Genomic DNA, 25689 nt, shown 5'->3' with positions numbered 1-25689 from the left:
AAAATGTTGGGTTATGGTTCGTTTTCAACGATTCAATGAACAAGAAATTATTTATTTATATTTTTTTAAAAATTAAAAAATATTTTTTTTAATTTTAATTAATTTTCGTTAATTAAATAATTATTATTTAATTATTATTATAATGTAATTACAATTAAATTATTATTATTTAATTATTTAATTACAAGAAATGACACAAAAATGTGACAAAACAAGGTAAGAAATTAGACACTATGATTTAATTTTAAATCTATTCTGTACTTCCGAGACATTGACTCTGTATTGAAAAAGGCTCTGAATCAAGGGCGTCACACTCATTTTTGTCACGGGCGACGTTGTACTTACGGTTTCCCTTGGAAGGCCATTATGAATTTTGAGAAACGGTATCAATGTTTGATACCCTCCACATATTACATACACAGCCTACAACAAATTGATGGATAACCAGTTTGAAAATCAGAAGTCAAAAATAACGACTGTTATTGTGGATTGCGTATGATAATTAGAAATGTTGCCGTCTTTGATTTGCTTTTGCGGGCCATACAAGATGATGTGACGGGCCAGATCTGGCCCGTGGGCCTTGACTTTGACACCTGTGCTCTGAATGCTTTAAGAAAGTCAGCGACAAAGAAAGAAATAAAAACGAAACTTTTTGTTCCCACCACCTCAAACTTGATTGTGTCATTTCGAGCCGAAAGCCATTAAACAAACAGAAAGTCCCTTTGACTCAAAATCTGACAAAAGATATGAATCATTCCAGCCTCAACTGTACAAATAAACAAATGCTTACGAAAATAAGAAATTGGGTGCGAGCTGATGATCAAAAACATGACTCCGAGGGTGATTTGATGTCTGACGATCACACGTCATGCAAAAGCATGCAGTAAGTTAGGCGCGTTCGACGTACTGGATGCCCCCCGGATGGCCCCTCTGAACAATAGAGTGTGATAGATTGCGCTTTGGGGCGGGAATGGGTGGCATTATTTTAACCCAAGTGGGGCTATCTTTATAACATGTCCTTTGATGAGGCAGGAACAGCTGCCTGTGGCATTCCACATCCCGAGCTGCCTTTTTAGGGCCGAAAGTGCACTCTGTTACCTTTCGCTTTATTTCCATCGCCACCCAAAGTTCACCTTGCGATGTCATTTTGCAGACTCTGACTCAAGGCCAGATTTTTTATTTTTTTTTAATCGAGGTTGTAAATAACGAAGGAGCAATGCGCCATTCGCGATATTTTTAAAAGTTGTGATCATTTTTTTTTTTTCATTTCACGTAAAGCTCCGGCAGCCGGCTGAAGGCGGCTATTTATTCGCGCGGTGTTGACTCTGCATCTCGCCTGACAATAATATGCGCACAATTTCACCGGAGAGGAATGTATGATATCATAGGTTGCAAAGTTCTATCTTTAAGACTCAATTGACTTTCTCTAACAAGTGCGAGCCACTTCATTTTCCCTCGGCCATAAAACGCAACACAATCACGCGTGAGCCGTTGCCGGCATTATGTAAATCACGCCGGCGCAACATAAAATCCTGTTTTCATTTTCTTTTGCAAAGAATCATTAGAGGATATACCATTGGAGGGAGCGTACAAATCACCCCGTCAGCGGACAATGCGAGCGGCGCTCGCCACACATGCTTTCTCGGTTACTGTATTTACATTGCACACTTCCTCAGCGAAACAATGACTTCAGGAATGATGTCGTTTTGAGAGCTGGCGGGAGGTGGGGGGGTGGGCGGGGGAGGGGGGCTCAAACGGCAACGGCACATTACGCCAACAAATTAGTGTGAGACAATTGCAAGCGGTGCTGAAAGGGTAACCTTTTAGAGGACGGCAATTTTTTTTTTTTTTTGAAGGGGGGGGGGCAGAGGGCTGCTGGTGGTGGAGAAACAAAATCACCTGGAAAAACTATTAGGAAGTGGAAGACATAAATTTCCAACTTTTTTTTTTTTTTTAACACCCCAAGGAAGATTGAGGTCATTTGGGTGTTGCAGTGGAAGTCCCCTTCACCCAACCCCCCCTCCCACCCTCCCCTTTCTTTTTACCGTGTTCAGTATTTCATGCTCTAACTACCTTATTCCTTTGCATTGCCATCTCTGGATCCTTGTAGAAAATGACCCCTGCACAGTTGTTTCTCTCCATGAGAGACTATTTATGTAGGATTTGCTTTTAACAACAAAGAACGTGAGCAGAACTTACTTAAAAGCCCCCAAGGAGGACTGGCGTTAAGGTTGGATGCTTTATGGAAGCTGTCTCCACCATTATTTACGCCGAGGTTTCTGTCCGCAGCAGGTTTTTTTTTTTTTTGCCCTTTGCTTACATTACAGATTGCTATGGTAACACGAAAGCTGTTTACCTCGAGTCGTTTGTGTGCATGATAGCGGACAATGATATCAAATCTAAAGGGACTGACATGAAAGCACAACTTTTCCCCGTGGGAGCGACTCCTCCACCTCCCGATGAGTCCACTAAGCGTTCTGCCTTATTAATGAATATCAAAAAGAAAAACAAGGCTGTCGTGCGCATTGGATGTATTTACACTTTTGTTTTCCTCGGGTGTGCTAATTGTCAGTGAGTTGACAGCTCAGTCGGGATTGTGAGTTTGGAGAGAGAGAGAGAGAGAGAGAGAGAGAAAAAAAGGGTTGAAGTCAAACACAGTATCTGATCCTAATTTTTCCAGTTGCTTATGTTAAGCGTGACACAATTTTTACTGGAAACAGCGCAGAGCATAAGAACAAGCACCGTTTCTTGTCTGTATAAGGCCAAAACGTGAGAAAAAAAAAGGCAGGAAACATGTTTCGAATGGGCTTGGTTCCTATTCAAGTTGAGTCAGAAAGTTCTTTTCGGGCCCTGCTTCTTTTCAGAGTCGCTCGACATTCAGCCGAGCCGACAATTGACTCTCCAAAGGTCCTGTTTTTTTTTTTTTTTTTGGTTTCCTTTTTAATGTAGGGGGCTCTGTTTGTGTGCCAGAATGATATCACGCCCAATCAAGTGGCGTTTCAAATCCTAATAACGCTGTTGGAAGTGCATTATCTGTGTGAACGCGCGCAGACTGTAATCAAGGCGGCTTTCGGAGTCAAGGATGGGAGAATTTTAATGATGGCGGCGACGAGTCGGGTCACGGCTTTACCTCTGTCTGGGTTCATCCGGGTCGAATTATTATTATTATTACTTTTTTTTTAACGTGCAACAAAGATGGTGTTATGGTGTGCAAACAAATCCAAAGAAATTAAATAAAAACAGAAAACGCGTCATCTCTAGGTAGGCATTTTGTGACATTCATTCATTCATTCATCTTCCTAACAGCTTGATCCTCACTAGGGTCGCGGGGGGTGTTGGAGCCTATCCCAGCTGTCTCCGGGCAGTAGGCGGGGGACACCCTGAATCGGTTGCCAGCCAATCGCAGGGCACACAGAGACGAACAACCATCCACGCTCACACTCACACCTAGGGAGAATTTAGAGTGTTCAATCAGCCTGCTACACATGTTTTTAGAATGTGGGAGGAAACCGGAGCACCCGGAGAAAACCCACGCAGGCCCGGGGAGAACATGCAAACTCCACACAGGGAGGCCGGAGCTGGAATCGAACCCGGTACCTCTGCACTGTGAAGCCCACGTGCTAACCACTAGACTACCGGGCCGCCCATTTTCTGACAGTTTCCGTCCATTTTTTTTTCACATCCGCTACTAATCATCCATTTTCCTAATACGACATATCTTCGATTGTCAAGAATTCCATCTGGATTTTCATGTGCGGGGCTGCTATCTAAACCCCCGTGAAGACAGTAAATCCATAGTTGAGTTTATTTGTGCGGCCGATGAGTTTTATTGTCTCAATAAGAGTGGTAGATGTTGAGGTCGATCCACTTTAGTGTCATGAACACGCCGAACGCGTTCGCCCCATAAAACCGTTACGGTATGTCTTGGTTGTCGATTCCCGCTGAGTTCCAATATGAATGATGCAGAGGCTAATAATCGAGCAATATCTGGACTTAATTAATACAAACAGCGTCTGAGAGATGAAGATTATTTTACATGATGCAACCGAGATTTGCTTTATCTTAGAACTTTATGAACCTTTGGTGGTTGAATCAATCGGCGTGTACCAGTTGAACCTGGGCTGTGTGTTTGAGATTATGTGCGTGTGTGTGTGTGTGTGTGTCAGACAGAGCGTTTGAAATTGTTCTCCTCCGCGAGGAAGTCAAGCGGAAAGCCACCGATGGACGTGCGCCATGATGCCCGGACCGCAGCATCTGGCCCCTTTTCTCATTTTTATTACACAAGAATAACAATAAGCGGGGTCGTCAACCCCAGTGTGAGATTTTTGCTACACTTTTCGAGGAGTCTGCGAAGCTGATGCCGGGAAATTTCCATTTTTCCGCATCCATATTTAATTGCGTTTTGTCCCAGTGGTGCGGAAATGATTTGTTTTTTGCTCTCTGTTCACTTGACTCCTCTTCGGAGTCGCTAACCCTGATTAAGACGTTCCCGTTAATTTCCCAGCGCACACCTTTTTTTTTTGTGCATTAATGGTTCTGATCGTCTAATTAAAACTTCTCAGCTCGGCTGCTGATCACCGCTCGTTGTGCCTCTGACCTGAAGTTTTAATTGCCGCATCAGAAGCGATAATAATTTTGAGGTTCTGATGATTAAAAACAATGCCATTGCCAACTAGATGATAGATGAAGATTAGGGGGTGGTGCACATCGGAGGGGAAGTTTATGTGGAGTGGGGAATGAGAGACAAGGCTGTAAAGATGGCTGAGTACTTGAGGGCAGATTACAACCGGAGGTAGAAGGGGCCGGCGGAGCATATTGAGCCCCCGCCAGCCCACCTGAGCCTCAGCGTCTTCCTGTAAGAAGCGCTTTAGTTGGTGCTGGGACGGCGCGCTCCCCCAACTCGAATGTAAATCCGCTCATTTTGGAGTTCCCTGGTTGCCGGGGTGCTTCAGTTTAATTTCACGAAAGACGATAATTGCAGAGTAGACACAATGATGACAAATATGACTGAGCGGAAATAGTCAGAAAAAAAAATTAAAGAGGTGGGAGCGTGCGTACGGGTGCGGAAAACTACCATCGCTATCAATTTAAAACATTTGCTTCCCTTTGTGTTTTTTTTTTTAATATTATTTTTCAAACCCTGGCGAACCCACGGGGTCAAATTTGGCCCCAATCAATTCTGCTCCTCAAATGCTCCCCTTAAATCCCAAAGGGTCAAATTTGGCCCTAATCCTAAATTAGGATTAAAGCATTCATTCATTCATCTTCCAAGCCGCTTGATCCTCACTAGGGTCGCGGGGGGTGCTGGAGCCCATCCCAGCCGTCTTCGGGCAGTAGGCGGGGGACACCCTGAATCGGTTGCCAGCCAATCGCAGGGCACACATAGACGAACAACCATCCACGCTCACACTCACACCTAGGGACAATTTAGAGTGTTCAATCGGCCTGCCACGCATGTTTTTGGAATGTGGGAGGAAACCGGAGCACCCGGAGAAAACCCACGCAGGCCCGGGGAGAACATGCAAACTCCACACAGGGAAGCCGGAGCTGGAATTGAACCCGGTACCTCTGCACTGTGAAGCCGATGTGCTAACCACTGGACTACTGGGCCGCCGATTAAAGCATGAAATATTTTTTTAAAAAAACATATATTTTGGTGTTCACTGAACATATATCAGTCATTTAATGTAAAATTCATAATTTTCCAAAATAAGAAAAGGGTTCTTGGGTTCTCCGGGGTTAAATTCTGATTTCAATATCGATGCATGCACACATGCAGGCGGACAACAACGTGCACGCGGTTCAAACATGTCCTCTTTGCACACACGCCCCTCACAGGCCCCTCTCTTGCACACATCTCTTTTATTAATAATCACACGCTCGGGTCTCTGCTTCTTTATTTGATCTTTTTTCTTTCAATTACCTCTCAAGAAAGCACTTATTGCTCTCAGTCCAAAATATGACCTTTGCTCATTGCGAAAGGGCCCACCCTTGAAGGGCCCCGACTATTTCCTATCGGCACGATCTACGAGCTACAATCACAAGCGCACGAGCCTTCGAGCGAAGCAAATAGCACGCTACGGGGCAATGGCAGAGACTAAAGTCAGAATCGCACACTGGACGATTGACCGAAAAGCCCGCCGCAAAAAGAGTATGACAGTATGTTTGAAGTGAAGAGAGGAAGAGGAAAAGACGTTGAACTTGAGGGCAAATCTACAAGGACAAATACAGCCCGGGACTTGATCCAAAAAACGGAGTAATTACGGTCTTTTCCAGAGCGGAGGACACGCAGCCAAAAGTGGTTGAAGGGCGAAGAAAAGGGAGTGACGAGACCTATTGTGACAGCCGCACACCAACTTTTATGCCTGCTCGCCGCTTTGGGTAATTCACGGGACACACGGCTAACTTGTTAATTTTGCAGACCAAATCTGGACTCGCAGCTGGAAGCACGGGATGACTTCACTTTGTGAGTGTTTCAATTTCACGAGTCCGGGCTTGAAATAAATACGCAGTCGGCCCACGCGGTTCAAACGCTTTTGCTGAGAATAGCAGGGGAAATTTATTCCTGAAGCTTTGTTTTGGACCTCAGCTTCCGCGTTCACTTTCAAGACGTTCGCAAGGGTGCAATTTGATCAACCGAGCGCCACGGTAAATGAGCAGACAACTCCTGTGTGTGTGTGTGTGTGTGTGTGTCCCGCGGCCGTGGCGTGTGGCGCGGCAGCGAGGCATCGTGGGTAGTACAGTGGAGATGGGGGGGGGCTCAACGGTGCACCTCTCAAGGGCCCTTCAGCTAATATCTGTACAGATTAACTGCTTCACTTGTAGTTTGGTCACGGGGATCTCGCTTTGTCTTTGTGGCTTGTTGAGAGTGAGATGACGTTACACACTTTTTCTGTTTGGATGGAAAAGAGACCTGACCTCTGCGACCTGCGGCCGGTCGCAGAGGTCAGGTGACCTCGACTGACGCGTCGTAATCTTTTGGGGTCACGTTTTTAATTCGATGCAATTCGGAGTTACACTGCTGAGTAAGTCAAATTACAAATTACACACACGCACACACACACACACACACACACACACACACACACACACACACACACGCACACACACACACTCTGTGTCAATCCTCCAGGGTAAACTCAGCACATGCCGCTCCATTAGTTATCAATTAAGTCTCCAAATCTCCACCTGGCATCACGCTCACAACAATGAAGATGACACACACACACACACACATACGCGCACACACACACAGACCATCATCATCCTCATCATGGCTCTCAACAGGAGGTTGAGGATCGTTTTCTATTTTTTAGGGGTGGGGGGGGGGGTTGGTGGCATATTAGCGAGCGAATGAGCGCGGCGCGTCGGCGTGCGTCGATGTGTGTTGGTGCAGGCAGGCAGCACTTTTGGCCGTGAAGTTAACCTTGACGTGAAGCCCTGTCAGGCCCAATAATGTCAATCAATGACACGCACCACTAATGTGAGGCCTAAAAAGCCGGCTGTTTAGATCTTTAGACATGCCCTCTTTCAGCAGCCTATGAATGGCGTTACAAGGAAATGAGCTGTGGCATTCCTCTAATAAGAGGCTGAAGACATTTTGACAGCAAATAAGGCACTCTGGCATTAAAATAAATACATCAGCGCGATCCCGATGACTAATTCCAACTTTCTTTTTTCCACCCCCCCACTGATTAAATCGATGTCACCCCGTTTCAATGTTGCTTCGCTCTCTCCTTTAAATAATATTGTGCTAACTTTTTGGATGCCTGATGAAAATTTGATGTAACTTGTTTCTTTGTAGGACTGCGGGGAGGAAGTGAAGAGAAAGAGTCTTCCGGCTCGGGGGATTTCACAGAGCACCCCCCCCCCCCCCACTCCCCCCGTGTGGCTGTGAGTCCCCTTCATAGATCCTTCATTTGTTGTCTTTTGCTTACGAGCAGGATGACGGCGTCGGTCGGGTGTGTTCGTCGCGCAAGCCTGAGTGGTACGGGAATGAGCGCACCATGTATGGCTGCTGTGCGTACTCAACCAGCCACGTTATTGACAGGGATACGATACGATACAATACAATACAATACAATACAATACAATACAATACAATACATGCTGATTTATATAGCGCTTTCACAACAGCGGCAGCTGTAACAAAGCGCTTTACAAAACAGTTAACATAAAGTAAAAAAAAAAAAAATAATAATAATAATAATATGGATACGATCAAAGACTCAGCCTTTACAAAAGTGCGTACAAGAGTGTCATAGTTATTTGGATGTGGATGATCGCGAGTTCAGTTTGCAGTATTTTAAAGCTGCGGGTCACATCATTAAACAAAAAAAACAAAAAACAACAACAACAATTTTTAGCCAGAACTTCAATAAGGGGGTGGAATCAAACATGGCAGTTTTCACCTGAAACAGGATCAATGTTCTTTCTGGGAGTTCAGTCGAATGAGGAATGTGCTGCGACTGCGTTTGAAGGATGTGATAAAACAATTTTTCAAAAAAGGGTTCAGGGAGAAAAAAAAATGAAACAAGCAGAAATACTTGACAGGGAGGGGGTGAAAAAAGAACGCTGTCTATTTTGGGTCTTAGTAAACTGAAGGAAGTACTGTTAAGTTGACTCAAACGAATGAATTACCCTTTTTTTTCCTCAAATAAAAACCACAGAAACTACTTTAGCATTCAAAACCAAACCAACTTGCGTTTCCTGCATCTTCACGACACTTGCGAGAAGCCGTTCACTAAGCTGTCACGCACGAGAACAAACCGCTGCTCTTCACACCGCGCAAGACTGAAGCTTTCAAATATCGTTTGACTTGTCCTCGCGACGGGGAAAGCCTGAGTAGGCGAACGGCGGGCAGGGGGGGGCGGGCGCTCGGCCCGATGCATCCAGCTGCCCGTTTTACCTCCCCCGCAACATTCATATTCCGCTTATTATTATTTTAAAGTCAAAAACGGATACTCTGTTGAAGTGCAAATCTGATGAATTACAGGAGCAGATTGCCGCGATTAATTATTAAAACCTATTTTATAAATATTCAGGTCTGTCATGCATCTAATAATGAACGCTTTGGAGGAGGTTACTTCCCGTGTGCATCCTAATGTGTCAGAAAGATCACTTTTAATCACGTTTGTGTCAGCGAGCGCCGGGTTGGTTGACAAAAAAATAAAATAAAAAAATAAAAAATTGGAAATCAAGGAAACTTCACTGCTTGATTCCTGTCCTCATGACTGCCTCTCAATTATTATTATTATTTTTTTACTCATTTCACACAGTGCCTCTTCCTCTTGTGTTTCGAATATTTCTGCAAGTGGCCCATGTGAGAAGGTGCTGAACACCTTTTCAGTTCCTCTTCTCTCATTTGAATGGAGAATAATGCATTGGCGGCACTCTACCTTCTGGACACACCTAGTCCCAGTGCTCCTGCTGCCATATGCTGTGTTGATACATATTCATTACACTTTCCTCCCGTGTTGCTGCGCGATGAGGCTTAAATGAGACTGTCTCCGAACTTCAAATGGAAGAAGAGGTGGGGTGGGGGGGGGGGAAATTGAAAAAAAAAAAAAGGTGTCGCGGATCCAAAGTTTGACTTGCTCCATCCCCTCCTGCTATGCGTCCGCACACTCAAGTTTTGAGAGGAAGGTTGTGTGACAGGCCCCCCCACCCCACCCTCCGCCCCCTCTGCCCCACTTCACCCGCCAAAGGTCGTCAAGAAATAGTGACTGTCACTGTCGTGGGATGCGACTTTATTCACACGTTGCGAAACGACATCCAGGCTAAAAGTGGAACTGGATCTTTTATTATGCTATAGTCAAGGCTCAGGTGAAAAACAGGTTTGACTTTAGGCCCCTCGAGGCCGGGTTATACATTGACAACACCAGGTCATAAACCGCATGACTTTCTATTAGGGCTATTGAACTGGTGACTATTTTAAGAGTCAGTTATTCGACGGAGGCCTCGAATAATCATATAAAAATGATGTTGCACCAAAATGCAAAATCCCCCCCCCCAACCCCTCTCTTCTCATTGGTTATTGGGTATTGTATTTCATAATGAAACAAAAGCAGAACACAATTCACCTGGGAGGGAGTGACGTACTGGCCAACGTTTTGGAAAATGGCAACTACTTCTTGGTTATTGATTCATGCAAAGGGCTGCCTTCACCTCTGGGCTTCAGGTTCAATTACAGGTGATTCATATGATGACTGCTGGGGGTTTTTTTTTTCTTCCATTAACTGATTACAGTTACAGTTTTGGTCTGTAATATGTCAGAAAATGCAGAATGCGAAAATGTGTTGTAACACCGCTCTCCTAAATAAAATCGGATGTTTGAAGATACCTTCAAATCGGATATGGCTATTTAAAATGAAAACCGGCTCTAAATGATGGATGGGCTTTCAAAATAGCTGTCGAGTCATTTGATGGTTGATTAACTGTCGATTAATTAATTCATTTTGACACCACAACTCTATCCCCCCCCCCCCCCCCGGTGTATAAGGCGGATTATTTCATAGCTCAAACACACGTTCATTCAAATTTTTACACTGTATTTCAAATGCTGACGAAACTACTCCCTAAGATGAAAAACTCAATTTTAATGACTAAGGTATGACTAAGTATGTCCTACGAATTTGTTTTGTCCATTTGATTCCTTGTGTTATACAAGAGCAGTTGATGTATACGTCAGCCATTCATACCACTTTAGGCTACCGCAGTGTCAAGTTGTGACAATGTGACAAACCCGGTTCACGTCCGTGTTCACTCATTCACACTCTTCTAGTCCGGACGAAAACACCCACAGAGACGCTAACTGAGAGATTTGTCGCGCTCGAGTATTCCTCCAAGTACTTCCCTTCTTAGTACTGCTTAACCTCACGAGGCCGTGCTGGAGCCCATCCCGACTGACTTTGGGCCAGAGGCCGGGGAAAAACCTGAACAAGTTACCCGCCAATTGCAACACTTAAAGTATTTATCATGTTTAATTACTTAAATGCCACTGCACAACGTTGGCAACGCTCAACTCAATAAGCCTAGCCTGCTTTTAAAGCACGCGTCTACTGTAGTTCTGGGGTGGCCATGCTCCATCCTCGAGAGTCCCTACCCCGGCCTTGTTTTCGATGTTTCCCTCTTCCGACACGCTTGATTCAAATGATCAGCTCATCAGCAAGCTTTGATAACGAATCTGATCGTTTGAATCAAGCGTGTTGGGAGGAGGGAGGAATGTAAAACGGGCCGGATTGGGGCCCTCGTGGACCACATTTGTTTTACTCATTTCGCTAGCTTCTGGGTTTCATTTTAGCGGTAACCTATCACGTGACCGAGAAGCCGCGCCTTGACCTGCGTCAAGAATGACAAAAAACAGAGAATCCGGTAATCTTTCAGAGTAAAACATCTTTCGGATTCCAAAATAAATCAAACAAATAAATCAAAGTTCATTTTTTCTGTGCGGCCCGGCACCAAATGACCCACGAACCGGTAGCGGGCCGCGGGTTGGGGACCACTGATTTACATCATGTATTGAGATAAAAATCGTTTGCAGTCCGTTTAGGTCCTTTTCTACTGGTTGGAAGGGTGACAAGGGGAAAAAAAAGTGGTCGCATTTGTTATGTCAGTTCCCTCAACAACTTTCGACAAGCGAAAACGATACTGTACCAAAGTGGAGTGCAAACGGGGCTGGTAGCACTCGGCAGGTTGGGAGGAGACTTTCTTTCCTTCTGGTCGGGTTCCTGTATTGGTTTTCGATGTTTCCCTCTTGCTACCCACGCTTGATTCAAATGATCAGCTCATCAGCAAGCTTTGATAACGAACCTGATCGTTTGAATCAAGCGTGTTGGGAGGAGGGAGGAATGTAAAATCGGCCGGATTGGGGTCCTTGTGGACCACATTTGGGAGTCCCTGCTTCAGTTTTTTTTTGTAGCTACAGATAAATGACACAAGGTCATGCACCTAAACCCTATATCTAAAGGCTGCATGTGACACACATACACACACACTTAAATACACACTCACACACACACACACACACACACACACACACACACACACACACAGACACACACGTGTAGCGCGCCAAGATTAACACCGTCAGAGCTGCAGTGATACCCCATCATTATCCGCACACCGGGCCCTCCTTCGTAGCTCGCGTGCCCCTCTGTCCTCGACACCGCTTCTCTACGGAGGTAGTAATTACTAAAGTTAACATTTCTTGTTTCGCCGCTCCTCCGGCAACGATCCACTTCCGCTATTATTTATTTATTTGCTGATTTATTTTGGACAGAGCGAAAGGTGCAGGCGTACGTGTTTGATGGCAGCACCTGTTAGCATGGAAGTGTGTGCGCGCGGCGTGTTTGTGTGTGTGTGTGGGAGTGTGTGTTTGCGCAAACGTGTGTGTGTGTGTGTGTGTGCGCACAATGTCATTGTATCATTATGAGATTACTTGGTGGCCAGCTGGTGTGCAATAAAATACACCATGTGCTATGCCAGATCCAGATCAGTTCTCTGGGTGGACAAGGGGAGAGCGAGCCGCCGTACAATTTGCTGTACTGTACAATGTCGGTGTACCAGGCAGCGATCACAGCGAGGCCCACTCCCGCAAGGGCCTTTTTTTTTCATTTCCAACAATTCTTCTTCTACTCGTTGCCTTTCTTCTCCTCTCCCGCCGGAACGTTGGCATTATCAAAGGTGATGGCTTGCTAAGACGCATTTTCTCAAACGTCTTCTTACGCCAGCCATTTCCCTCGCCGCTCTCGGGTAAACGTCACTCATAAAACAGAAGGGGAGATTCGATAGCGAGATCAAAAAGGGAGGAAGGACAGCAAGGAGAGTAGGGAGATGAGGAGGAGGGTTTGGGAGAGGGGGGACAAACGCGATCCTCCTCCCCACATCCACCAACAAGTGCTGAGGGTAATTTCTCCAAGCAAGGACTGTGTTTTCAAACGCAAATACAACAAACTGCCATGAGACATCAAAATGGGCGATTTTGACTTCAGAGGGTCTTTAGATGCTTCAGGAGATGTCAGAGTCGGGCCTTTGGGACAGAACAGTGAGAACAGAAGGCGCCAGGAGGCAGTTAACAACCAATACAGGAACCCTACCAGAAGGAAAGAAAGTCTCCTCCCAACCTGCCGAGTGCTACCAGCCCCGTTTGCACTCCACTTTGGTACAGTATCGTTTTCTCTTGTCAAAAGTTGTTGAGGGAACTGACATAACAAATGCAACCACTTTTTTTTTTCCACTGTCACCCTTCCAACCAGTAGTAAAAGGACCTAAACGGACTGCAAACGATTTTTATCTCAATACGTGATGTAAATCAGTGGTCCCCAACCCGCGGACGCGGACCGGTACCGGTCCGTGGGTCATTTGTTACCGGGCCGCACAGAAAAAATGAACTTCGATTACTTTTGTTTGATTTATTTTGGAATCCGAAAGATGTTTTACTTTGAAATATTACCGGATTCTCTGTTTTTTGTCATTCTAGATGCAGGTCAAGGCGCAGCTTCTCAGTCACGTGATAGGTTACCGCTAAAATGAAACCCAGGAGCTAGCAAAATGAGTAAAAAAAAACAAACGTCTTTGGAAAGTTTCTTTGGGAAGTGGAAAAGGCCCAGCCAGGAGACAGAAAAGGAGCCTACGACTTTCAAAAAAAAAATGAGGCTACATTTAGTAGACAGTAGTAGGAGTCCGGGTGGCCCGGTAGTCCAGTGGTTAGCACGCGGGCTTCACGGTGCAGAGGTACCGGGTTCGATTCCGGCTCCGGCCTCCCTGTGTGGAGTTTGCATGTTCTCCCCGGGCCTGCGTGGGTTTTCTCCGGGAGCTCCGGTTTCCTCCCACATTCCAAAAATATGCGTGGCAGGCTGATTGAACACTCTAAATTGTCCCTAGGTGTGAGTGTGAGTGTGAATGGTTGTTTGTTTCTGTGTGCCCCGCGATTGGCTGGCAACCGATTCAGGGTGTCCCCCGCCTACTGCCCGAAGACAGCTGGGATAGGCTCCAGCACCCCCCGCGACCCTAGTGAGGATCAAGCGGCTCGGAAGATGAATGAATGAATAGTAGGAGTCCAACATCAAACACAGATTTGTCTCAATGGGACATTCCCACGGACCAAGCCCCTCTGCATGATATGTTGCGATGGCGAGTCGTATTTTTCATACACTTTGTATTTGCATTATATCTTATTTTGAAGGCACGTTTAAACATTACCATAGCATCCAGAGAGCGTTGCGGTCAGATCGGACGTTCCTCGTCTCATGATTCGTGCTCATTATTGTTACAAAAATAGCACCGTTTTCATGCAGGTCGTATCGTATTATTTTGTTGTATTTCTCCGGCCCCTCGCTGAAAATATTGTCTGACATTAAACCGGAGCAAAAAAGGTTGGGGACGGCTGATGTAAATGATGCAAAACGATCGTCGTCTGGCCCGACGCACCCCACAGTGGAAACACAAGTCAGATCAGGGTTCATCATGCCAAATCGTACGTCGGAAAAGTGTCTGTTGAATGGTGACTTCAGGTGCGCAGTAAACCGCAGCGCCCTTGTCAGCTAAAAGGAGAAAATCAACAAGGCCCATCGACTGTTGTGTGGCTCTTTTCAGTGAGCTGTTAGAATAGTGACAGAGCCAATATATATTCCTTCAACAGGTACCGGGACACTCTGGGAAACTCATTCCCCTTTCATTTGGCTGACTTGGAAGGAGACTCATCTTCAAACGGCCCTCTTTTCGCAAAACGCGCCACGGGGGTGGGCCGAGGAGATCGGCAGAGCTGCCCGGTGAGGCAGCAGTCAGAGGAGATTGCGTTCAGTGTAAATCAGCTTGAGGGGAAGAAAAAGAGGCAAAAAGACAAGCGAGCATCGGCTCTGCTATGTGAGTTTAGCTCGCAGGAGAGTTAGCGCGTGAGTTACGGCGAGCAAAAGGCTGAGGGACGCTGTATTTATGAGGGGACTGAGTGAGTGTTAAATCCCCCAGTAAGAAATAAAGTTGTCCCTGGGCGAACAGGGGAAACATTTCACTCAGTCACTCAGAGGTGGCTGAAAAAAAAAAAAAAGTACTATCCTCTTTCCTTCTTTCTCAAATTGTTTCCTTGCTTCAAACTGCCATAGATCACATCCAAGTGAATTGAATTCAACAATTTGAATCGAGAGGTAATATCCCCCTCGTGACGAATAATTCGGGAAGTCCTGAGCCAAGAAAAAAAGCAAATGAATCAAAAACTACACGTCTTGGCTGACTGAGAAATTGGCTTAAGTGGGGCAGCCAAAGCACACAGTGCACTTGTTGCAGTGCAAGAGGTCGTCCAAGAAAGGTTTTCCACTGTGGTTCAAACAGGAAAAGTCTTTTTTTTTTTCTTCTTTTTTTTTCCCTCCCCCTCTATTATTTGACATTATCCCGAACAGCATATAATATACGCGACACCAATGTCGCACGCAGTGTTTTCCCCTAAATTGTAACTCCGTATCATAAACTTCCTTTTGAAGTTGAGTTCAAAGGCCAAGAAAAAGGCACGTGGCCAACGAAAAAAGGAAGAGCCTCACTTTACACTCGGTGCACATCTCAAATCCGACTCAACCTTCTTTGCGCAGCCCCCGGGCGGCGGTCTTGACAATTATGACTTAAAAAGGCTATATTTTTACATTAACTTAAAAGGGCTATAACTTTTTTTTTTTCCCTTTCTTTTTTTTTTTTTTTTTTTCCTTCCCCTCCAGCCTGTGCGGCCTCACTTACCCTAAGTATCTTCATAAATCACCGGTTACTGTTAACATGTACTCCACAATTCAGTCATCAATCTCCTACCAGGTCAGAGTGAAAACAGAGGGGGAAATGTCTGCTTAGTACAATGTCTCTCTGGTGAATGCAGCTACCACCACCCACTGCTCTCTCACACACACACACACACACACACACACACACACAAAGTTAAATAACAAACACGCGCTGGCGCACAGCAACCAGAGCGGCCCCGTGGGACACGGGAGGGGTTTCGAGATCGTCATGGTAACGCAATCCAAATTCAATTCTGACTTCACCTTTCACTCAGGAAGCCGCTGCCTTGTCTGTCTGTTTGTTTATTTATCTTCGTATTTTATCCATACAAAACAAAAATAAGTGCGATTCCAAAAAAAAAAAAAAAAAAGTTCACCGACTTGTGTCTTCACCTCATCTTGACTTGCCCGGACCACAGCGTGGCGGCAGGCCGGGGGTGGGGGTGCATGTAAATCTGTGTTTACGCTTAGTGACGGCGTGTTTATTTAAGCAAAAAGAAAATAGAAATTGTACGCAAGGAGGCTTCGCTCCCCCCCCCCCCCTCCGCGACGGCGAGGACAGGCGCTCTTGAGCCCCCCGTGCAGACGGTGTTTACATGTGCAGAGTGGAAAATCCCTCAGATGACAAACCTCTCCATCACAACATCTGCGTCTCAACCGCCAAATCAATCTCCACACTGCAAATTATTTCAATGTCGCATCCGAGAAAAAAAAAAAAAGAAAAAAAAAAAGAAAAAAAAAGCACCACATCTGCACTTGACATTAGCGCAGCGGTGTTTAAGGTGCTTTTGAATCATTTCCCCTTTTAGGCAACGGTGTACTTACAGTAGGCCGTGTATTGATGCAGCCTTTAATCATCACCGCTGCTCGAATAGGGGCTTCATAAAATATCAAATGCATTTGCAATAAAGCTAAATAATATATAATTAGTGGTGGATGGAGTAGTAATCCTTTACTTGAGCAGAAAACCGGCATGTTCAAATAATTTTATTTGAGGTTCAACTCCTAAAAAGGCAAAGTCAAGGTAAATTGCTGCGTATTGTGAACTCCATTTAAACTGCACTGTGGTTGTTGCGCTTTCTCCTGCAAGCTCCTTATGAACGCTGACCCTTCACTCCAGTTGTCTGGTTTTGTTGTCTCCTTTCTTTGTCTCCTTTTTCAGCTCTCGGAAAACCAGATTTGAATTTCGAGAAATCAATTGTAAATGAAAAAAAAACCCATCACGTGTAAAGTTTTTGTGATGAAAATTACAGAAGAAAAAGTTCTACCGCGGTGAAATGTTTCATCGACAGACAGTTTGCACAAGTTATTAAAACACGTCACTTCCACAAAACCAGAACGACTACTTTGGAACGGTAAAGAATGAATGTTCGTTCCCCTTTCCGGCGGGACGAAACTTTGAACAAAGTTGTCGAATTGAATTGAAGTCAACTGAAGTTGTGATGGAAAAGTGCATCGTCCTCATCGTCATCCTCATCGTGAAAAGAGCGATTGCTAACAAGCCTCGACACCTGTTCTCGACGCACTTCCACACCATCAACGCCAGCTGCAACTAGTAGCGGTTCACCTCGAGGTTGTGTGTGTGTGTGTGTTTTGCCTGTGAGGGGAGGGGGTGAGGGAAGCGGGCGGGGGGACATGGTGGGGGGGGGGGGGTGTTGCAGGTGTGTGAGAGTCTTACCTGGCAGCGGACCGCCCTCCGCGCTCTGCCTCACCTCTCCCTCCTGCCCTGGAAGGATTCTCTCCACAAAACAAGGCATTTTCTCCTCAAGTGCTGAGCGCCGGGGCTCTGCTCTCTCTCTCTCTCTCTCACTCTCTCTCTTTCCTTCACACTCTTCTCCTCTTTCCTACTCTGTGCTCCTCATCCTCCTCCTACTCCTCCTCTCTCACTGTCTGCCTCCACCCCCCCCCCCCCCTCCTCCTCCTCCTCCTCTGAGCACAGATGTCGAAGCTGCGCAAGTGTACCCACTTTACCGGTAGGGGTCCTTCATCGCTTTTCTTCACCACACAGACATATGAGGAACAGCGTGCGCTCGCACGCACACACACACACACACACACACACACACAGGAAGAGCGAGCCACTTAACGGATGCCCCCCCCTCCCGTCACTGCTACAATGAGAACCCTGCGCTGAACAGCAAGACTGCTGAGTTTGCCTGTGTGCACGTGTGTGTGTGTGTGAGAGAGAGAGAGAGAGAGAGAGAGAGAGAGAGAGAGAGAGAGAGAGAGAGAGAGAGAGAGAGAGAGAGAGAGACAGGTGTAAAGTGGGCGATTTGCTCAGGGAGCTGGCCCTCGGCCCTTTTCAGTCCTGTTGGACTTGGCTCCTGGCCCCTCAAGTGTGTGGTACTGTTGTCGGACTCTCTCTCTCTCTCTCTCTCTCTCTCTCTCTCTCTCTCTCTCTCTCTCTCGTTCGCTCTCACACACACTCATACAAACACACGTTCACACAGCAAGGCAGAGTTACAGTGCGACAGCAGCTGCTGAAAGGGAAGGGGTGGTGGTGGGGGTGGGGTGGGGGGGGTGAATGTGGGGGTTTCTGGACACACAAATTTCCACTCAAACACAACACAGGCCATCAACTGTTTTGTGCTGCTGTTAACAGTGATAACACTTGCTTTGTGCCCTATGTGCGTACGTGCGTGCATGTGTGTGTGAGTGTGTGTGACTGCGTGTGTGTGTGTGCGCATAAGCACACAAAACACATCATGGGTGCCTGCTGGCGCTCATATTTCAGCTCTAACAGGAGTTTTTTTTTTTTTTTAAAGAGAAAGCGGTGCTCATTGACACCGCCATGTTAAATTTGAAGTCTCTCAGCTAGTCTGCGGTGGGGAATTTCTAGTTTCTCTCCTACTTGAGGGTCACTTTTCACATCGTAATATCAATACTGGGTGCATTATGAGCCGTCCCGCCGAAGGAGCGTCATCTCTTGTGTTTGTCTTCCAACAAGGGCACAATCCCCAGAGGATAATAAGTTTGAATGTGACTGTCAAGAGTCTAAACAAGCCCGTGTTTGCCTTGCGCGCGCTGCATCTTGTTAACGCCAAATCTAACGTGTTTGTTTTAAAAACATCACGCAAGGGGGAAAGGGGAAGAACAAAACAAAACAAAAAAAGATTGTTAAAGACTCGACAAAGGGGTGCAATGTCTCATTAGGAGGAGAATGAGCACAGCACGTTTGTCAGATTCTGCTTCGGTGATAAGAAGGGACTGAGGTGAAGGCAGGCGGGAACTTTATCCCGGCTCACGTTATTATTTTTGTTTTATCAAATATTGCTCAAGGTGTAAAGACGCTTTATCACGCAGAAAGCGCTGATCACATCAGGCGGGCACGCCATTAAAATATCACAAGTGTCATTATCAGGTCAAAGTTTGTCTGAGGACTTGTTTTGTTATTTATTGCCGCCGAGAACAGGATAAGGTATCTGCAGTCAAGACTCGATATCCTGGACGCGCTCTCATTTGAACAAAGGGTGGATCAACCTTTATTTGAATGAAACAAAGCCCTCTAATGACACCCAAAAAAAAATATTGCGGGCAGCAGTTGACGGATGAAGCTTAACGCCCTGTTAGACGACTTTCCAAACATTGAAAAAAAGTGTCATACTCTCACGCAAAAAAAAAAAAAAAAAGGATGTGAAAAGAGCAGGACACGGATGTTGAATTAAGTGCGGACTTGCACTTCTCGCTTTGGAAGCGGGGCTGAAAGCAAACACCTTTTTTAGCCGAATGACGGGAAATAATTGCTATTTACAACAACAACAAAAAAAAAATAATAGTGCATGTTGGGGAAGTATATAGACGGCAGAGGCGGTATCGGGTGATGGAGGAGCAGCACGAGGACAAGTAAAACATCCCTTAAATAGACTACAAATGAAGTCACTTAACACCCACTCGCCTCCCTCGCCACCCTCTGCTTCTGCGTGTCTTCAACAGAAAAAAAAAGTCTGTTTGACTAGCTAGCACTCAGGTTCATGCTTGTCTTTTGCTTCTTTTTTTTTTTTTTTTTTTTCTCTCTCCCCCCGTCTAAACAGCCACCTCGCCTGTCACGGCACAGGAACGGGCGTATTCCCCTTAAATTGCTCCTTTTGACAAGTGATCTGTAAATAAAGCCGGATTCTCAACTTCCCGCTGTCTCTCGCTGCTGCACTTTCTCTCGGTTCTGATCTTTGCAACCCCCCCCCCCCCCAAAAACAAAAACAAAAACCCCTCCACATTCGAGACATGAAGGTCTCCCTGTGACCCATCCCCCCTATGTGCATCACACACAAACAATCATAGGCACACATTTACACCATAACACCCCCCCCCCGCCCCCTCACCCCCCAACTCCATTCCCCATGCCTCTATAAAAACACAAATATGCTATAACTCAGCCAGCGCTGCCACATAGCCTCCATCTTGCCCCGCACCGAAGAGGGACGGTGGGTGGGTGGGGGGAGCGTTTGGGGTAGGGGGTGGGAGGGGGCAGGCCTTTCGGGAAGGTCACCAACAAATGGTTTTCCGATTCACTGCCCCTGAAATAATTTTGTGTATTAAAACCTGAATCTGCACTTTCTGGCCTGAAAGCTTTTCTAATTATTGCCGTGTCCTTGGGACAGACACAGATCCTTCACACGCCGGGGGAAACAAGCTATAGAGCAAAAGCGGCAGAGCCTCAAACACCCCCCTCGGGCCGCACCCCCTCCCTGCGCCTACCCCTCCATCGCCCCCACCCTCCTCTCCCCGCTTTACAGCCGACCCCCTCCCTCCCCAATCTGTTTTCAAAGCGTGTCTGTCCTTTATTAAATTGTTTTCTTTTCCACATTATCAGTTGCCATGGAGACCCCATCTCTCGGATTATTTGAATTTCATTATATCTATTGATTTGGGAGCATTTCATCTTTTTTATTGTTTTTCTGTCAATTTTCGAAACGAATAACCATCTAATTTGCGTCAGCGCTGATTATGTTCGTCCCTCAATAGAGGTCGGCAGCTGCGCCGGGGAAACAAATCAATGGAAAAACATCATAAAACTCGAAAGTACAATCAACCGGGATATGGGTGACATTCTGTGGTTGCTGAAACGAAGTCATCAAAAAATATATACTTTTTTTTTTGTTTTGACCCCCCCCTGCCCCCCCTCTCCTCACTGCCTCTGCATGTGCGTGTCGGGGGTGTGGTGAAGAGGACACATATGTGTCTGAGCGGCTATATTATGATATCACACTATGGTAAATTTCCATACTGATAGCAGCCCCTCCCTGCTGGACTAAAAAAAAAAAAAAAAAGGCATGCTTACTGTATCTAAATAATTTATGCAATTTTAGCATTTATATATAAATTTTTTAATAAGCTGCTCGGAGCAAAGTGGCCATTAACAAAACACGCAGCTGTCCAATGGGCTAAGCCCAGCAGATCAATTGCGCTTTTTATGACATGATAAAATGCTTTTAAAGCGATTTAGGCAAATATGGAAAAAATGACTTCACGCGCTTCATTTATTCATAAGGACGTGAATTGGGAAAAGAAAAATAAAAGACTAACAATAGCAAGACAGGAGTGATCGTCCCGGTCCTAACCGGAACGGACTTGCTGCCCTCTCCACAAGGACATAAAGTTTCATTACCGATGCACGCAGTCAAAGGCAATTTAGCAAACGCAGGGCGCAAAACAAAACATCAGCATATTGCGAGTGTTCCTGTATTCAGCGGACCTTGCGTGTTGTTTTTCAATTTTTATTCGTTTTTGTGGGGCAGGGTGTCGGGTGATGGATCTTTTTCCTCCCCCTGCCCGGTGTCACCCTGACCCAAAGCCAAGGGGAGGCGGAGGCGGAGGCGGAGAAAGAGGAGGAGGAGGCCTTGGTGACAGCGACGTGCTCTTCCGGGCCAGCAAAGCCCATCCTGAGCACGTGCCAAACGTTGGGGCCTTGCAGCCCAGCCCAACAACTGTGCCCAGCGCAGCAAGACGACAACAGCCCGCCCCCCCCCCCCCCTTTTCTTATTTCACTTGATCCGATCATTTAGCATTTTGGTGTCGGGCATGCACATGCGCCCGTTTAAATGCACCAGGAGCATTGATGGGGCAGAGTGAGGAAGACAAGGGGGGGTTGGGGGGGGGGGGGGCGGGGGTTAGGTCAGGCAGGGCCATTTGGAGGCTAATCTTGTTTCAAAGCATCCTCTCTTCATGTGCCAACAATGTGCCGCAGCAGCCCCACCAAACGCTGCTGTTGAAGGCCCCATGTTTGCAACACATGTCAACATTTGACAAAGCATTACTCCGCCGCGCCCCCCCCCCCCCCCCTCCAACCCTCTCCCCTACAATATTCTCCAGTGCAAGGCCTTTGAAATGAATGCGCTAACAAATGAGCTTTTTATGTTTATTTGTGCGTGGGTGAGTCAGAGGGGAGCAAAAGGCATATCTCCCTTTTATAAGGCAACGGTTCTCAACTGAACACAACCAACCCCAGACACAAAAAAAAGAGGAAGAGAGGAGAGAAAGAATGTTTTGGGAGGTGCGAGTGCAAAAACATGGCAGGAACACGGGCGGCGGGATAAACGCTATTTTAATGCGGCAGCTAAGAAGCGTCAGATAGTAATTACAGACTTGCCCCGGCCGTGACAAAAGTCTGCAGACCGCCGTTGTCGGCGCCTCGCACAAAACGGTACGAATCTCAGAACCATATTAGACATTGGTGACGAGAGCAGAAATGAGCATTGCTGCTTTCCGCAAGCGTGCGTTTAGATCGCTTAGAAATAATTCCTGACACTGTTATCATGTTGGGGTGAAAGTTTTACTTGGGTGAGTCAAGTTTTTTTTTTTTTTCCCCGCAACCTTGGCAATTTGGACTTTCCACTCCTCGACATTGCAAAGATAACATGCCCGTGACCCAAACAAAACATTCGCACACGTTAGCGTTTGCGTGTCTCGTCCAACTCCGTCCCAAGCGCTTATTTGAAGAAACTTAATGCGATGGCGCGGTTTGCTCAGCTAAAGCGGTCGATTCTTCCGTTTGGTGATGACGTGTTGTCATGTCATAAACGAGGCCGCTTCCCGCGTTGAAAACACACAAAGTTTCTCCTTATCCGGTCAGGCGCAGTTAAAAAAAAAAAAAAAAAAAAAACACGTCGATGTCCGAGCATCTAAAAAGCACAATTACAGAGGACCTCGACTGAATAATTTAAAGAATATAATTCCTCTGAAAGCTACATTAAGATATAGAAAAGCACTGGAGGTGGAAGTGGAACCGAGGGGAAGTGTGTCTCCCCAGGCCTCCCTTAATGCACTCTCTCCTGCTGTACTCCGACTTCCTGTGGACCCCTAATGTGCCCGCTGCTCGCTGGCCTGATGAAGACTGAAGTTAATGAGGCCCCTGTTTCTGAAATGAAGAATCACTAAACCCATCAACATGCATTACTATCAAGCCGCCAGCCCCCCACAAAACCACGCGTGTTTTGCATGTCCGCAAACACGCACGCACACGCGCGCAAGGCAATGCCAACGTGACTGTCGCGGCGGACGCCAATGCCACCCGTTCTGCGCACCCAAATGCCTTTCTTTCTTCATTTTCGTTCCACCTTGGGTTTTGGTCGAGTGAGCTGGCCTGAGGAGGCGTTTGGGGGGGGGGGGGTCGCGGGAGAGGGTGGGCTCTTTTTTTCGGTAGGGCTGCGTGAGGGTTAACTGTCCCTCAGGGGGCTATCAGTGGACTGGACAGCCGTCACTGCTGGTGCCCCCCCCCCCCCCCGCTTCTTAATTGACAACCCGGCTCTGACAGATTAACAGCCAGTCAAGAGGAATCCGTGGCCCGGGACACAATTCACATAATCACTTTTCTCAAATTTGCCTGTTTGGGTGCGTTGACTGGAGATAAAGTACCAATATTGTGAGCGTTTGTGTGCTCGTGTGTCGACTTGGGGTGGGTGGGGGGGGGGGCGGTATGTGGGGGCAGAGGGAGGAGCGGCAGACTTGGGGGTGGATATAGCGAGATGAGACCTTTTTAATTAAAAGAAAATATTTATGTTTGCATACTATCGGGGGTGGGGCGGTGTTCGGGGGGGGGGGGATTCTGGGACAAATCTGGGAAAACTTGTCATTTCATGGCTTGATTTGGAGTATCTCACATCCCCCGTTGCGGGGATGCATTTTTAATATCTCAATTAAGGTGCACCTTTTGGGAGTGAAGCTCGACAGCTACAATCGTAAACGACAACCCGGAGACTGGAGAAATCCAGATTTGTTTTCTCTCCAACCCCCCCATTGTCCGACTCTGAACGATTTGAAGAGTCACTCCATCGAGATTTGGCGGCTGTCGCTCGCGTTTCAATGTGGAAGGACAGAAGTTGCCCTGAAATAATTAGACGACTTCTAGCAACATCCTGAATGCCAAGGACAGGTGGATTAAAGTATTAAAACAATCGCATTTCGGTCTTGAAATAGTCCCGCGCACGACTCAACGGCGTGCGCGCCCGTTCAAGTTCAGCTGGCGGCTCCATAACGCCACGGGAGAGGGATGTGGGAGGCGGGAGGTGGTGGTGGGGGGGGGGGGGCAATCCCATTAGCTATGTACATGCATCTCAGCAGACCTGCGGGAAACGTGAGCAAATCTCACTGATGATTATCCCCCATCCACCGCCCCCCCCGCCCCCCATCCCCCCGAGCTCTCACGTGATAAAACATCATCGACAGTCTGCCCTAATTTGGGGTTACGCCGCTTTGCAAATTTGGTGCTTTCCAACACGCAACAGTGTGTTTATTGTCATGGAATTGAAGGAGCAAGCGGCGGAGAACAACGTGACCTGAGGGTGAGGACGAATGTTGACAGTGGTTCTTAAATTAAACGGCGATCGGAGAGAAATGTGGGAAAGGGGGAGTCATGCACGCTCGGCAAGATCCGGAAAAGAGCTGTGTTGAAAGCTTTCGGATTTGATTGATAAAGTGAAATGTTTATCATTGAGGCATTGCAGCATTGAACTGCATCATACTGTTTTTTTCTTCCCTTTTTCTTTTGTTCAATTTAAATATTAGAAACACTTCTCAGATTACAAGCGGCCGAAATGAGTTTTCTCCGCAGGGTGTCCGGGCTCTCCCTTAGAGATAAGGTGAGAAGCTCAGTTATCCGGTAGGGGCTCCGAGTCGAGCCGCTTCTCCTCCACATCGAGAGGAGCCAGATGAGGTGGCTTGGGCATCTGATTCGGATGCCCCCTGAACGCCTCCCTGGTGAGGTGTTCCGGGCATGTCCCACTGGGAGGAGACCCAGAGGAAGACCCAGGACACGCTGGAGAGACTATGTCACCCAGCTTGCCTGGGAACGACTCGGGATCCACCAGGAAGAGCTCGAAGAAGTGGCTGGGGAGAGGGAAGTCTGGGCTTCCCTCCCAAAGCTGCTGCCCCCGCGACCCGACCCCGGATAAGCGGGGAAAAATGGATGGATGGATAGATGGACATGTAGCTCCAAAAGAATGACAAGAACCGAATTTTGCCATTTAAATCACATGAATCAAAGGTGAGTACATTGATGAGCTGGAAGCCTAATTAGCCCAATTCCTGCCACGTGCAGCCGCCACTGTATAGCGCAGTCCCCCCCCCCTCCTCTCCGCGCCCATCCTGGAAGGAAACCAGGAGAGAAGTTAAGTATGGCCTGCACTCTGCACCGCGACCACCAAAAAGCGCCGTTGCCTCCGCTGCACGGTGGAAACGGAGGCGAGCGTCTGTGACGCCACTCAAGAGCGGAGGAACCACAAAACGATGCCCTTTGGCGTCTTAACAAGTGCCGACGGCCGACGAATTCTGTGCAAATTGGGGTGACTTCAAGGAAAAAGTAGCTCACGTTTGGCTCAGGCTTTGGCTGGCGAGATGTTCGAGAGCCGCTGTCCGCCGCAGCATCAGAGGGATTAAAGGGACCAACGAGGCCATCTGTCGCCAGAATAAGCGGCAGCCTCCTTTTTCTGTGTCT

The 25689-nt window shown here is 46.9% G+C and overlaps 1 protein-coding gene and 1 long non-coding RNA gene across 9 annotated transcripts in view; both read right to left on the bottom strand.

Moving 5' to 3' along the window:
* casz1 (castor zinc finger 1) overlaps positions 1–25689 on the bottom strand; it is a 200189-nt gene that overhangs the window by 47470 nt on the left and 127030 nt on the right. For 4 of the 8 annotated variants that reach the window (XM_052050376.1, XM_052050386.1, XM_052050396.1 and 1 more), the window contains exon 1: positions 17440–19943. The exons of 2 other annotated variants lie outside the window; for them this stretch is intronic. In XM_052050376.1, the coding sequence (XP_051906336.1) occupies positions 17440–17518 (79 nt within the window). In that variant the 5' untranslated portion in view covers positions 17519–19943. Of the gene's footprint in view, positions 1–17439; positions 19944–25689 lie in introns of those variants that run through there. 2 more of the 8 variants (XM_052050435.1, XM_052050443.1) reach the window with 1 other exon arrangement.
* On the bottom strand, positions 2869–10510 carry LOC127591707 (uncharacterized). The gene is made up of 2 exons (XR_007959945.1): positions 6966–10510; positions 2869–6918 (listed from the first exon to the last, which is right to left on the bottom strand). It is a non-coding gene; the product is annotated as an uncharacterized LOC127591707 (long non-coding RNA).

This window comes from Hippocampus zosterae, chromosome 2 (genome assembly GCF_025434085.1).
Source record: "Hippocampus zosterae strain Florida chromosome 2, ASM2543408v3, whole genome shotgun sequence".
Taxonomy (NCBI): Eukaryota; Metazoa; Chordata; class Actinopteri; order Syngnathiformes; family Syngnathidae; genus Hippocampus; species Hippocampus zosterae.
Note: the sequence above shows the minus strand (reverse complement) of the source record. Positions and strands in the feature narration are given on the sequence as shown.